This window comes from Cucurbita pepo, chromosome 5 (assembly GCF_057944985.1).
Source record: "Cucurbita pepo subsp. pepo isolate OVF chromosome 5, ASM5794498v1, whole genome shotgun sequence".
NCBI lineage: Eukaryota > Viridiplantae > Streptophyta > Magnoliopsida > Cucurbitales > Cucurbitaceae > Cucurbita > Cucurbita pepo.
Genome location: NC_141802.1, coordinates 15,910,767 through 15,926,001, shown reverse-complemented (window position 1 = coordinate 15,926,001; position 15,235 = coordinate 15,910,767). Strand labels below are relative to the sequence as shown.

The 15,235-nt window shown below is 37.1% G+C and overlaps 2 protein-coding genes across 2 annotated transcripts; one reads left to right on the top strand and one right to left on the bottom strand.

Annotated features, from left to right (window-relative positions):
- Positions 1 to 4,184: 4,184 nt before the first annotated feature.
- On the bottom strand, positions 4,185 to 7,012 carry LOC111796056 (AP2-like ethylene-responsive transcription factor TOE3). Its single transcript, XM_023678744.2, has 9 exons — positions 5,817 to 7,012; positions 5,707 to 5,732; positions 5,584 to 5,614; positions 5,411 to 5,498; positions 5,181 to 5,326; positions 5,054 to 5,098; positions 4,798 to 4,978; positions 4,597 to 4,713; positions 4,185 to 4,506 (listed from the first exon to the last, which is right to left on the bottom strand). Exons 1-9 carry the CDS (start codon positions 6,299 to 6,301, stop codon positions 4,333 to 4,335), a joined length of 1,293 nt encoding a protein of 430 aa, XP_023534512.2. The 5' UTR covers positions 6,302 to 7,012; the 3' UTR covers positions 4,185 to 4,332.
- A 4,993-nt stretch (positions 7,013 to 12,005) lies between these two features.
- LOC111794344 (CBS domain-containing protein CBSX1, chloroplastic) lies at positions 12,006 to 15,235 on the top strand. The gene is made up of 8 exons (XM_023676300.2): positions 12,006 to 12,363; positions 13,155 to 13,242; positions 13,315 to 13,379; positions 13,550 to 13,598; positions 13,930 to 13,982; positions 14,627 to 14,742; positions 14,834 to 14,891; positions 14,975 to 15,235. The coding sequence occupies exons 1-8, from the start codon at positions 12,142 to 12,144 to the stop codon at positions 15,047 to 15,049; spliced, it is 726 nt and encodes a 241-aa protein (XP_023532068.2). The 5' UTR covers positions 12,006 to 12,141; the 3' UTR covers positions 15,050 to 15,235.

Genomic DNA, 15,235 nt, shown 5'->3' with positions numbered 1-15,235 from the left:
TTTGTTCTCCTCTCCAATCAGTGTGAGACATCATGATCCACCCCTTCAAAGCCCAACGTCCTCACTGGCATTGACCCTGACACTCGTTTCTTTCTCCAATCGATGTGAAACCGCCACCAAATCCACCTCCCTTTAGGGCCAGCATCCTTACTGGCACACCGCCTCGTGTCTACCCCTTCGGGAAACTGCGAGAAGGTTGACACATCGTTTGGTGTCTGGCTCTAATACCATTTGTAACGACCCAGATGCACTGTTTAGCAGATATTGTTCTCTTTAGGTTTTTCCTCTTGGGCTTTCCATCACAGCTTTAAAACGCATATGCTAAGGAAAGCTTACACACAGATGCTTTGTTCTTCTCTCCAAAATTAAAAAAAGTAAAAAATGGGTAACGTGAGGGTATCGTAGGCCAACTTGAAATGCAAGTTTGGCAATGCAATGAATAGAGCACAAATGATATACATGTGAAACTTACCCTCTCTCTCTTTGTCTCTCCTCCCTTAAAAGGGCCAATATTTATGGAAGCTACATAAAGATGGCAGTCATCATTAATGATATCATCTTTATCTCAACACACTTTTTTGTTCAAAGTCAAACCATACTCTTAAACTCCGTTTATAATTATTATTTTGTTTACTTAATGCTATCATTTTCCATAAACATTAATGCATTTATGGTTACTTTCTACCGATTAGAGCCCGATCACTATACTACACTATACTACTTTTTTTTACGAATTTGGACCAAATTCAATCTAACGTATGTTTATTCCTAAATTCATGAGATTCGTATGTTTTTACGAGGGACTATGGTAGGACAAGCCTAGTTTTACTCGAGAGTTGCCAACTAAAATCTAGTAGTACTTTTCTTTATAGGATTGATCCACATCGATACCATAGTTAGTTTAACTTTGGAATTGTTTCCCTGTACGAATTGTACGGGAGTTCATATGATTCGTTAATTCGACCAACTTGGACTACCCAATTCAAAATATGAATGTTAGATTTTTTTTTTCTCGATTTGAGTTGGGTTTAATTTTTGAAAAATTATAAATTTAATTCGGTTTCCAAGTTGATATTTTTTTTTTTTGTTAGATCACGAAAATAGAGTTAAAATCTAACTCGAAAATAATGATTTGGATTGGACCGTGTCCTCTATTCGGAATATTCAAGTTACCAGCTCAATCAACCTAAAATCTCGATTCGATCTATTTTTTTTTTAATCCAATCAAATTCTATATACATTATTGAAGTAAAATGAAGTAAAATTTGACCTAATACATACATATATACATATATATATACATACATATATATATACATAGATACATATACATACATATATACATATATGTATATATATCAACATTAACAAGTCAAATAATTGGATCCCCTAGATCAGTGGTCCCTTCCTTGGTTGTACAGTGTCGTACTCTTTTACCCTTTTTCTTTTATCTTTATCCTTTTTTTTTTTTTTTTTTTTTTTTTTACTTTTACTTGTCCTTCTTATCTCACATTTTTTTTTATTTTTTTTATTTTTTAAAGAAAGTAAAACTTTTATTTTGGTAACGTTTCTCTGATATGGATTTTGACAGTTCTGCTGTGGTCGGTGATTGTCCCCTTCATACTTTATTTCCTTTATTTTATAATCTTTATTTTATAATTTTTATTTTATAATCCTATACATTCATAAACATGTATGATTTTAAATAATCTACAGATTCAAAATCAATTTGATTCCCTACCATTTGATTTGGAACTGAACTGAGTCGTGGATTCTTTTAAAATTAGTTTAAGTTAAATCGAATTGAATTTTTTATTATTAATTAATTTTTCTTTTACCTTGTTAGGATAAAATTATATTGACATATATTTATTTTATAATTATTCTACCAGAGTGTAGAGTAATATAAATACGACTTCAAACAATGATAATGATCCTTTTAATAATGTTAGAAGAGTAGTAAGAATAGTATTTTGAGAAATTTTAAAATTTGAAACTATATGATTAATTACTTGAGTGGGAGACAATTAATGCATAAATGAAAATTAACATTTAATATGATGTAACGACTTGAAATTTTCTACTTAATTTAAGGTCGCCATTGTATACATATTATGAATATTGAAAGTGGAAATGCTTCATTTAAACTTTCATAAGATGTCACTTTCATTTTAAAACACGGTCATTGACTTATGTATTTTGAAAACGATCTTTAAAAATAACCCAACAAAAAAACTAAATAAAAATGATATTTTCATCGACTTTCCCTGGAGGAACATCGGAGGTCCAACGGAGGTCTAGTTTGAGAAGATTGGTTGAGATATCACAAGTAGATGGAGACTGTTTTCCTTTTTTTTTTTTTTTTTTTTTTTTTTAATTAATTAACTGATTTTGCTTTATTTATTAGTTTATTAATATTTATTTTAACATGGTTTGGTAAATATTAAAATTAAAAACTTCCCATCCTAACCTAAGTCTAAGAAAATAAATGCAACTATCCTATGCATGTACCATGATTTCGAATTGCGATGTCGTCGTTAACCGTACACGGATGTCTTACCTTTACTTGAAATAGAAATAACACGTGACTTGAATATTTTAAGAAATAATAAGTGACCCCATTGTTGGGGTTAGATGCAAACCCATATAATCATAAGTGAGATCTATCATATCTGTCTATCCTAAACAGGTTAACTCGATGTGTATTTACTATTCTACACACAATCCACACGTGTGAGTATGGATCCACCAGTCATTTTGCACACCTCTTGGACCCCTTCTTGTCAGGTTAGCATTCTTTGGTAGCTATTGATGTCAGACACCCGTTTAGAAATAGCGACCGTTGCAGCATTATAATAAAGATAATGATCGTTTCCCTGCCTTGTAGTGTACACGTTCATACAATTGTAAAAGAAAAAAGAGGTATTGCCCGATGCATGAGGTTCCAACATTTTTCCTTTCATTATCATGTATAACAGCCCTTCTAACGTTTTCCTTTATATTGTATCATTTTATCATAACTTTCCCGTGGATATTATTGAATGTGTAGCATTTCTCTGCACACAGCCCACATGTGCGGACGTGGACCCCCAGACGAACTCGTATACGTACCCCTGGACTTGACCTCGACTAGTGTACACTCATACTTCTATTATACTATGGAGGGAAGGGAGCGCACATAGTATCATGGTGTGCATAATACTGTATTGTATCGTCGTAGTGTGCGCACCCATACTAATCATAACGGGAAAATATCCCGATGCACATGAACATACAATATTCATGAGGTCTCAATCATTTAAAATCATGACATGAGTCTATGATGCAATATGTATTTCCGTTCATTTCATACATAGCATAATCCATTTGTATCATTACATAAGGTAGTATACAATATTGTACCATACTTTCATAACACATCACATTCATCAATGACAAAATGTGTCAACATGATATTCCATTATATGACATATCTCATAGCAACAATGCATCATAACATGATAAGCAAGCATATCAATCACAACAGACAAAACATGCAAGGGCCAAAGAACACGTGTCGTTCATACTTCAAACAATTCATCTAACCAAACCAGTAGTGAAGCCACTTACCTAGGTAGCTTAAGCTGAAATCACTATTTAATCCTTGAAACTAATCTAAACTCGACCCTTGAAATTCAAGTTAACCTATATGAGTTCATGACATCAAATTAGAACTCATTAACGAATCCTATCCACCTAAAACATATTTTGGTATTTTCTTATTATCCATCAAAATTCAAATAATGTCTGTGGGTTGAGTTCGGTTGGATTGAAACATTCTTTAAGATTTTAACTAATGTTATGATTGTAATTTTTTTCAACCAAAATAACTTTAATTATGTATCTAGTTCAACCCAATTACGAATTTTTGGATGAGATTGAATTAGGTTATTCGATTCTTTATTCAAGTTTTTATTTTTAATAAAAAATAAAATGTTAATTAGTAAAACATTTATTTATTTATTTTTAAATTCCACTTTAATATATATTTCAAAAAAATCAAATTTTCATATAATTAAAAATTATTTTAAAGAGGGTCAAGAATAATTAATAAAAAATAATTATAAAAAACTAAATTCAAGTTGGTTCCGTTCAATTCATAAAGTTTTCATTTATTTGAACCTATTCAAAACTCAACACAAGAATTGGGTTGATCCAATTTTTCCGTCATCAATTTTTTTTTTAATATCCATAATAATATTCAATTCTTTTTATAAAGAAAATTATTTAAAATATTTTATGAAATGCCCTTTTATTCCTTCTTAAACAACAATTTGTTCATGGAAGAATGATTCAAAAGGGTCTCTCTAAGAAGCATCCATTATTTTTCTTCACCCAATTTGGTGAACTTGAAACCTGAATTTGTGGGAATCCTGATGATGCTGCTGCCGCTGTTCCAATTTGTTCATAGCCACCACAACCTTGCTGCCATTGCTGCCTTTCACTCAAACTCAGCGACACGTCGATCTACAACGAACACGATATAAATTTGATACCGCGCAGATACGCTACACGTCCCACTTTATTTTCATAACTCGCCTAATACCAAAATCTTACCTCAGAGTTTGATTCATTCATATATGGAGACTGCCCATGTATCGTTGTGTCGATGGAGCGTGGACATCGAACAGTCGTTTCGCTACCAAACTGCATCTTCTCAAGTACATTTGATTCCTGGATCGTCATCGTCATCATCATCGTCATCGAATATAGCCACAATCTTAACTCAAATACACAGAATATAGCTGAAATTCTCACCTTATTTTGCATATCATTTGTGTGTTGTTTTGAGCTTGAATTTCCTAACCTCAAATCAAGATTTTGTTCCAACACATTGCCTGATGATGCATCTGTTCTAAGCTCATTCTCATATATGGTGGGATCAAAGTTTGTGACAGCTTCCTTGCCATTACATTTGATAGCAGCTTTGTCATAAGCTCTAAAACAAAGTATATGTTCTTAATCATGTAATCTATACAGATCAACCAACACAATAGATCATTCATAAACATACCTTGCAGCTTCGATTTCGGAATCGAACAACCCCAGATAAACGTACCTGTTGAATCGATATCAGACGTGATCGTAAACACGAAACCAAAGTAGCAAACAAACATTGGGAATTGAAGAAATATGGTTACTTTTTGCCTAAGAATTGGCCCATACGAGCCTCCCATCTTCCACATTTGTGCAATGTTACACCTCTAAATTTTGAGCTTCCCCTTGGATAACATGTACTTTGTCTACGAAGAACATGAACAAATTCTTCCTTTGTTAACTTCCCCATCTGTTTAAGAGAAAACCAAAGTGAAAAACTATAAGAAAAATTGAACAGGAATTGAGTTAAGAACATGTTATGAAAATGGAGGACCTGCTTCAAATCCTCCTCGTAGTCTTCAATACTGAAGTTTATGTCTGCATCTGTTCCTCGAAACTTTATAGCTGCCCTGTCATAGGCTCTGCAGAAGAACTTGCTCATATTGATATGCAGTTTGAGTTCAAGATGGAAGACAAAGCAAGAACATGTTAAAATCAGAGGCTAACCGAGCAGCTGAATGAGCTGTGTCAAATCCGCCTGTTGGGGTGTTTGATCGAGTTAATCAACATAGAATTTTGTCATAATGTAATGAAAAAAAGTAATTAGAATTCAAAGATTTTGATTCGTACCCAGATAAACTTGTTTGCCACAGTCCCTATTTCAGTGAAAAGAAAGCAGAGGATGTGCGTTAATGGCGAAATATAGAAACTGATTTGTTTGTGTTCATGAGGAAACTAACCATATATGAGATTCCCACCGGCCGGTTCGCCGGTAAAACGTGACGCCGCGATATTGAGAGCTTCGAGACCTTGGCCCTCGTCGGCTTTTCTTTATTGGTTGCAGACCCGCCATTGGTCTCACGGCGGAGACAGGCTCTGTCTGGCAGAACTTCACGCCGAACCACCGAGCTCGTGGAAACGCAGTCGAACCACCGCCACCACCACTGGCGGATGAAGCATCCACGTTGGAATTCTCCAGGGGGAAGAACTGACGAGTTGCCGGCGGGTGGGTTGCCGAGAAGCTTTCCCGGGAGACTGGGTGTTCGCGCTCGCCGACGCTGGCTTCATCGGCGTCGGATCCATCCTCCAAAACCACTGCTGAAGAGCTCGAGTTGGAATTAATTGATCCAACCCATTTCGCTCTGTCATCATCGCCGTCAATCGACGAAAGGCCCTCAAATTCATCAGTTCCGCCATGATCGGGCGAATCATTGAGATCCCACATTTTCCTCCCCTGTTCTTCTCAAAGCCGTACCGCTAAAACACACAGAAATCAAACAAAAACCAAGAAATTCACTTAGAATCAAAGGCCAACAGACAAAACCCATTTCCAACCAGATCAAACCCCATAAGAATTCCGACCCCTCGCATGATATCCGGGTCTGTAAATTCAAGCCCCCATAGAAAGAATCAATAACAAAAACGAAAACAGAGACCCCAAGAACAGAACAGAGCAAAGATCTTTGTGGGTGTTGATGAATATTGAAGAAAAGGCAAAGACAAGAAGAAGAGAGAAGAGAGAAGAGAGAAGAGAGAGGACCCCCCTCCCTCTCGCTAACCACTCGCCAGTTGTCAGTCAATTCACTGCTTTGCCTTTGCTTTCCTCTCTCCATTTGCTTTACGTTGGATTTGGCCTTTCCCGTTTTCTTCTCGTTGATTTCTTGTACCAAATCCGTCAAGAATATTAGGCGAACCCATTTAGGTTCAGATTGAATTGGCCCTTTCACTCACCTCTCCGCCTGCGGCCATCCTATATCCATCAAATCCCAACGCCCATTTGGTCTGGTTTTTCCCCCCACAGTACCGTATAAATTCGTGTCTTGTGTTATTGGAGCCAACCACTCCAATTGGAAAGGAACTGTGCAATGACTTGACACTTTAAGCTTTTGCATAATTCAAACTCCTTTCTTTTCGTTTGGGATACTTTTCTTTTCCTCTAGGGAATTCATTAGTGCACAAACCAATGCTTAAAGTCAATTTGGAGGAGGATTAAACCAGTGCCCAAAGTACCATAGCATCTTGGACAATTGAGCCCACATCCCACATATTTGGGGAATCAAATTTAGGCACACACCCCTATAATATAATAAGAGTTCAAATCTAGGGCCAGTAGATATGAATCTTTGGTTTCGAGCTTCCCCTCAAGATTTTGAAACGCATTTGTCACGGAGAGGTTTCCACACTCTTATAAAAAATGTTTCATTCCCCTCTCCAATCGATGTGTAATCTCACAATCTACCCCCTTCAGAGTCCAACGTCTTTGTTGGTACTCGTTCCTTTCTCCAAGAGATGTGAGACCCTCCAATCCACTCCCTTCGAGGCCCAATGTCCTTGTTGGCACGCTACCTCGTGTCCACCCTCCATTTGGGGCTCAACCTTCTCGTTGGCCTGATGTGCAATCTAACAATCCACCCCCTTTAGGGCTCAGCGTCCTCGTTGGCACTCGTTTCTTTCTCTAAGAGATGTGGGACCCCTCAATCCACTCCCTTTCTCTAAGAGATGTTGCCTCGTGTCCACCCCCCATTTGGGGCTCAGCCTCCTCATTGGCCTGAGTTTAATCTCACAATCCACCCCCTTCAGGGCCCAACGTTCTCGCTAGTACTCGTTCCTTTCTCCAAAGATGAGGGATCCCCCAATCCACCCTCTACGAGGCCTATCGTTCTTGCAAGCACACCGCCTTATGTCCATCCCTTCGGGGCTCAACTTCCTTACTTACTTGTAGTACTCTCCATTGCCAAAATGTGTACACTCCATGTGATGTCTCTCAAAGCATACCATTGCTTCTTTTAATACCCACTTCCACGAAAGGCTTGATTAATAAATTTTTGTCCTCAATCAATTTTCCCAACGCTTTCTTTTTGGACCATTCTACTTGAAGTAATACACAATTTTGGAAATGTTGTTACCACAAGTTTTGTTAGCTTAATTTGATCCAACTTTCTTTAATAAGTACAACCATAACTTACTCTTCTATCTTTGAGCTAACGTGCAATAAACTATTATTTGAGCACCTAAATTTGACCATTCTTCATCTCAATGCACTCAAACAAAGCTTAAATAAAAGGAAAATAGAGCAATGTATGGTACTTATTGAAAAACCTCTACAATTTCTATTACTTCACTTCTTAACAAGTGGTTGTAATGGTGAATTTAAGTCTCATGAGCCGAAAGTTGAATGCATTGCACGACCCATGTGCCAAACGGAAGCATCAGCAGGTGGTGCGTTGAGCTTGATCCATGTGTCGTCGAACTAATTGTTAGGATTGCAAGACTCAAACACACGATCAAGATGAAGAACACGAAGAACAAAATAAAGAAGACATAAAGAGAAATATACGTGGTAAAATCAAGGTGGAAAACTCTGTAGGAGCTAGAAGTTATCAGTTAATGACTTTAAGTAGTTACAGATAATCCATCTTAAAAAGCTACCTAGGAGAATAAATAATTCATTCTCAGAAACTACATAAGAACATATGTGTTACACTTCCTGGTTTTGTACCATCTCAATTTTTCAACATCAACACATGTTGTTAGCTTGACAACACACCTATCCTGCCGAAACTAGCACTCTTGACACACTTGAGAAGTCTTTGATTAATCCTCGGGTTCATTATCTAACTATCTTGTCTGACATTTTTTTTTCGTACATATTCGACAGCGACTTCAATAGATTTGACGTTGTATTCTCTTTAACGATGTTGAACGCCACATTTCTGGATAGTGTCAGCTGGGTAAACCTGGAACCTACCCATTCTTGAGCTTCCACTACTCATTTCTAAAAAAAAAAAAAAAAAAAAAAAAAAAAACTTAGCAAAAGGCCATGGGAACACATCTAAAGTTAAGAACCACCTTCCATTCCTAAATGTAGGACAAACTGAGAGATTGAATCAGATCCTCAAAACATACTAAGCGCATGTGTTATGAATTTTGCATAAAGATGAGACGAATATTTGCACCTAATAGAGTTTGCTTATAACATTAATTAACAAGCTACAAGCTACCATGTAGATGACACCATGTCGTGCAGTGTATGAATGAACGTTTCCGTCCCTTTTATTCTGAGAAGAAGTTGGCCAAGATCAATTGTTAAGACCAAAATTAGTTTAGCTTACGAACATAGCACTGTAAAAGATCAAGTTGGAGATACAAACTGTACCGAGCCCACAAAAGAATTACGCAGACTCACACAAGAAGGTATTGAAGCTTTCGTTGGTGACTATGTCATTCTCAAGGCCTAACCTTTCATAGGGGTATTTAGGTTTAATAAGAAATTCAAGTTGAGCTTGAGATTAATAGGCCAATTTGAGATCTTGGAGAGATTAGTGTTGATGTTCATCCTTACTCGTGCATAAGGTATTTCATGGGTCAATATTACATAAAGAAAAATAGGGTAGTTTTATATTTGTTTTATTCCGGCGTCACATAGAGACTATTTGAAGTTGCTAATCAACGTTTGTAGAGAACCTATTAACTTATGCTACAAACCCTAAACTAAAACAAACTCACTCAACAAAGACGGGCGTGCCATCTTAAGCCAAACGTACACCGCCGCTCGCCCATAGAGTGTGTCACGGAATCTTATAAACAAAGAAAGCAAAAAGGAAAAGATGGAAGTGGAAGTCCAAAGAAAACACATAACACATGATGAGAAGACAAGATGGAGAAAGGGAGGAGATTGATTGACGCATAGTATGTTATATGGAATGGAGCATTTGAATGGATTCATAATCAGCCTCGTCCCACTTCCCTTGCTGGAGGGCTTGGCTTTGGAGTCCAATCAATCTATTTCCGTCGGCAGTGCTCACACACATCCCACTGATTCGACGTTTCTGGGATTTTATGTTCTATTTGTGTACAGTGTCTTCTCACGTGGCCTCCTATTTCTCCTCTCTTTCGTTTCTGTCCCCCACCTTCAAGCTCCTATCATTTTTTTTTTTTTTTTTTTTAAGATTTTAAATCATACCAAATATGTATGCTTTTTTTAAAAGTTGAATATATGATTGTCGGGTTTTGAAAAGTACGATCTGAAATCGATATTATTACATTCCAATTCCTTCTTGATGAGTGTAATAACGCATGCTGATCCCTAGCAAATATTGTCATATCTTTGGACTTTCTCTTTCGTGCTTCCTCTCAATGTTTCTCTTTCGGAGTTCAGCGTCCTCGTTGACACTCGTTCCTTTCTCTAATTGACGTGGGACCCAAATCGGATACCCGCTTCCTTAAATCGTTGGTCCAATCCAAAACCGCAGCGGCCCACGTTGCAACTCGTCACCCGTCTCTAGCCCGCTTGCAGAACCCGAGGCACAATCATAGCTTGACCCAAAACCCAAAACCGAAGCCCAGTAAGCCAGCCTCCAGACGCGTCCTGCAAGGCTAACTCGAACCGCTCTCCAACCCGCGCCTTGACTCGACGTCATCTGCATGATTTGGCTGGATCTGTTGCTGCCACGTGTCACCATGCGGCGCAAGCAGTCCTTCAGCTCGGCTCGGCTTGGACGGCGTGGTGGCTGAGAATATTTAGTCAAATATCCTTAACGGCGACTTTGGCGGCTATTCAGCACGGTTTTTCAATTTTAGCCCGGTTTCCACCATTTTGACCCTTTCGAATCTGTTTTCAGCCATGATTAAGGTAATTGAGGTCGTTTTAGTGCTGTATTTCACAATTATTAGTTGGACTTGTGAAATACTAACGGTGACGAACGATGTGATAGGAAACGAACTTCCAACAATCTTTGGAGCAACCCTCGAGGAGCGAGAGCTTGCATAATTAAATTAGGGAGTACTCCGCCTAAAGCCAACTAAGTAAGTGGCCTTACTATAGGGGATAAGCTAGCAATAGTATGTGTTACAGTTACCTTTACGATGTATGATGATGTATGAGTTATGATGTTTGAGCTATCATGCATGATAATGTATGTAATTTATATATTTCAATGTATGACATACATGATGTGTTTGATGTACTTAATGACGTTATGATGAGTATGATGATTGCATGACTTTTATCTTAATATGTTGGTGTTTTCCATATTAAGCATGTTATATGATAATGAGTATCATATTGCATCATGTCGGTAGATTGACCTAGGACACAACTCAAAGAGTATGAAAATAATATTAATATACATATCCAACGAGTATGTGTTACTTAATGTAACAAACAGATAAGACTAGAGAGTTGTGTCAAAAGAGATATTAAGATGGGAATTAGAGGGATCTCATGCATGTTGTATGTACATCAGCATAGCGATACTTCTCCTAGAGATGACGAGTGCAAACGTGCACAGTATGATGAGCACGGTGATCATGGTGAGCATGACACCAGGGGTTCCGTTGACCACCAAACGTCGCTACAGACAGCTAGCTTGATAGAGAGGGTTCAGGTATAATGCTACTGTTTACTATGAAAAAACGACAACTCAAAAAATGAAAGCGGTGTTTAGAAAATATGATGACTCAAAAAATTCGATTAATTCAAATCATACCGAGTATGTTCCATAGTAGAAATAAACCTTGAAAATATACATTTTTTTTTTACAATTCAATTTTATTTTATTTCATAATTATTTAGATTCTTAAAAATAATTTAAAACTATTTTAAAGGTAATTTAAAATAATATATATTGAAATTGAGTGGTAAAATTAAGATATTTTCAAGGTTCTCCAAAAAAATTTAGATATTTTTGCTCCAATAATATGACGACGTGGACTCTTATAAAAAATGATAGTCATACAGGCAGCACCATGTCAAGCTAGATTCCTCACAGACGGTTAACCCCGTCACCCACAATTCTCGAAGCTCTCATCGCCGTCTGATCTACATCTTGGCTCTACCTGATTATAACACGTGGATCTAAACATTGACATCCAGTGCGGTGACAGCCGGTTAGGAATAAGCGGGTTTTACGTCACAGTAGATTATTATCTTCTTCCACAGTGCAAAAACTGCAAGCAAGAAAATAAAATCCCAGTCTCCTCGTTCGAACCTCACGAACTTCGGCGACTGTGGAGGGTTTGCTTTTTGTTGATTCGTTTCGGGACTGGTTTCGTGAAGGCTCTCTCATGGAGTCGATTGGCTGTAGTTTGAGTTCTTTATCGCTTGCGCAATTCAGGGCAACTAGTTTTTCGGTTCAGGAGCTGTTGTTCGGGCCTTGCCGGAAACCTTCATCGCCGATAGTTCATGCATCTGTGGCTCGGAGCTTTTCTACGTCTTGTCGATTTACGGGGCTCCGGAAATCTACTTCAATCGCCGCTAATGGCACCTTGATGGCCAATTCTGTACCGGTGTGTGGTTCTGTTCTTAATTGTTTCTGTTGCTTTGTTTTTTTTTTTTTTTCAAATACTCTTACGAATTTACCTAATGCTTTTGAGGAATGTAGCTTAGTAGATTTTGATTAGATTTTTATGATTGAACTTCCTCCGTCATGGTGAAGAAAGCAAAAGATTGAACTAAATATTCACTATGAAAGAGCAATGCCAACTTGTAGAATAGAGTCTTCTTTAAAGAAGACATCAGATTTCATTGATGAATGAAATAAAGTCACATCACCCACGATTTTGTGCACTATAATTTCTTATAGCCTCATTAACAACGAGAAATTTGTCAAGAACTTGCTTTCCCTCCACAAAATCTCTCAGGTTATTGGACATGCTTAATGGAAAAAAGTGTTTCCATCTCCTTCTCTGATCCGCTCACTTAGAACTTTTTCTTGAACTAACCCTCTACAGTTTGACAAGAACACCAACGTTCTTCCATGAATTCTTTTAGCTCTACTGTGTTTCTGCTTACCTTGAGAACAGAAACATAAAATCTAAACAACTACAAGAAAAATTACTTTCTATTCTGGAAATTTTTGTATTGATTAATCCATCAATAGGGGCCTTCATAGAAAAGAAAAATTATCCTTTATTTTCTATGACATCTTGTGATCTTGGTGGAGAGGTAGAAGGGACAGGTCAACATGGCCTGGAATTGAAATTTATACTCACGAGCAGTGTTCTTCTGAGTAACTGTACTCTGAATTTGTTATCATCTTAGAAATTTATTCTTCTTTCCTTAATATTTTGATATGCAGTCAAGTAATGGTGTGTACACTGTTGGTGACTTTATGACTAGGAAAGAGGAGTTACATGTTGTAAAGCCCACAACCACTGTCGAAGAAGGTAATTGGAATTTTTGGATATTTTCCCCCAACCCTGTGGAAAATGTGGCTTATTATCTCTGTTTATGAGCAGCTTTAGAAACTCTGGTGGAGAAAAGGATCACAGGATTTCCAGTAATTGATGACAATTGGAAACTGGTATCATTTCCAGACTGCTACCTAAAATGTTTAGAGTTTGTGTGAATTTAGCTCATCTGAATTTCTTTTTGAGCCCTTAGACTCCTGTATCTGTATTATCAATCAAGTGTATGTTTGATTTAAATGGCTTAATGTATCGATGCTCATAATAGAAGTACTTCTTGATGCAGGTTGGCGTCGTATCGGACTATGATTTGTTAGCACTAGACTCCATCTCAGGTATATCAGAACTTTCTTGTTATTGCTGATACAACTAACATTGTTTATCCCGTTTGAGAAAGATTGTTCAGCTGTCTTATCTTTGAGTGTTTGGCTATTTGTACCATCTCTTGCTATGATATGTTTTCAGGCGAATTACAGACAGCACTAATGAAGAGAGAATCTAGCTTCTTGGATGTATTAATTTTTTCCCCAAATTTTTCTTTATGTTGAAAGATGCATCAGATCATTTGTTACTCATGAATTATGTTAGTCATTACTTTAACCTGAGAATATTTTTGCATAAGGTCAAGTATTTTAGATTGACAAGATTTCCGAATGTTCTAATTAGGTGGTGGAACGACGGATGGAAGCATGTTTCCTGAAGTTGACAGCACGTGGAAAGTATGCATTGACCTCCTTTTTTGGCGTTTAATTGTAGTTGTTTGCTTCATACTCTTTACTATCATTGCTCCCGATGACTTTATGTATTCAATTATTTCGTCCGAGTCTTAAAAGAAGTAGATAACATAACTTTGTGAGAAGTAGAAGGTAAGAGTCACTGTTCTAATCTACCATGTAAATAATAAAGAGCATAGACGGAATTGGTTCAAGTCATGGTGACCACCTACCTAGAATTTATATCCTACGAGTTAGAGAATAGTCTAGGTGTGTGCAAGCTGGTCAAAGACACTCACGGATTAAAAAAGATCACTGTTTTGGTAAGAGCCTTTATTTCAAAAAGAGCTTGAACCTTTCAGTTTCAACAACTCGGGTAATATTAGCAAAAAGCATGAGGCTAAGTTCACTGGTCAAATATTTCATTTTCATGGGTCTTGGTTTGTTTTCTCATTTATGGTTGTGGTTCATTTTTCTTGCTCATGAAAATCGCTGTCGGACTGATGATCAAAACACTTGTATGGCTTTGAATTCGAGTTATGGTTGATCTATTATTTCAACTCCTTCATATGGTACTAGTTTGTAGAGGACATGAAATGAAAATCTTCTGCACAAATGATTTCTCTAATTCTAAATCATCATCCTTGTAGACATTTAATGAGGTACAAAGTCTTCTAAGTAAAACCAACGGAAAGGTGGTCGGCGATTTGATGACACCGGTGCCTCTTGTCGTTAGAGAAAATAGTGATCTTGAGGACGCTGCAAGGTTCAAACATGCTTTTTTCCTTTTTCTTTATAGTATCATATCATTTCCTTAACTTCTTCGCTTTGAACCATTTCTATTTTCTCAAATGCAGATTATTGCTTCAGACAAAGTATCGCCGCCTTCCAGTGGTAGATGCGGATGGAAAGCTGGTAAGACATATCCATCTCTTCCAACCCTCTCATCTGAATTATTGGTTGTTTTTGCCATCAAAATGATGAAACCTTTCATGAAGGTTGGGATTATCACAAGAGGCAATGTGGTAAGAGCTGCTCTACAGATTAAACGGGCTGAAGAAAACAGGACATGATTTTCCTATACTCAGAATCAGAGTCAATCTGCATGCTGTTGGGTATGAGGATTCTGAAATGCAATCATACAATTTTGGGTCATGATTGTATATATACACAACACTTTGTGTAAATGGATATGATCTTGTTTTAACCATAAAACTAATAAAAACAGTGTTCTTATCAAAATATACAAATTTGTGACA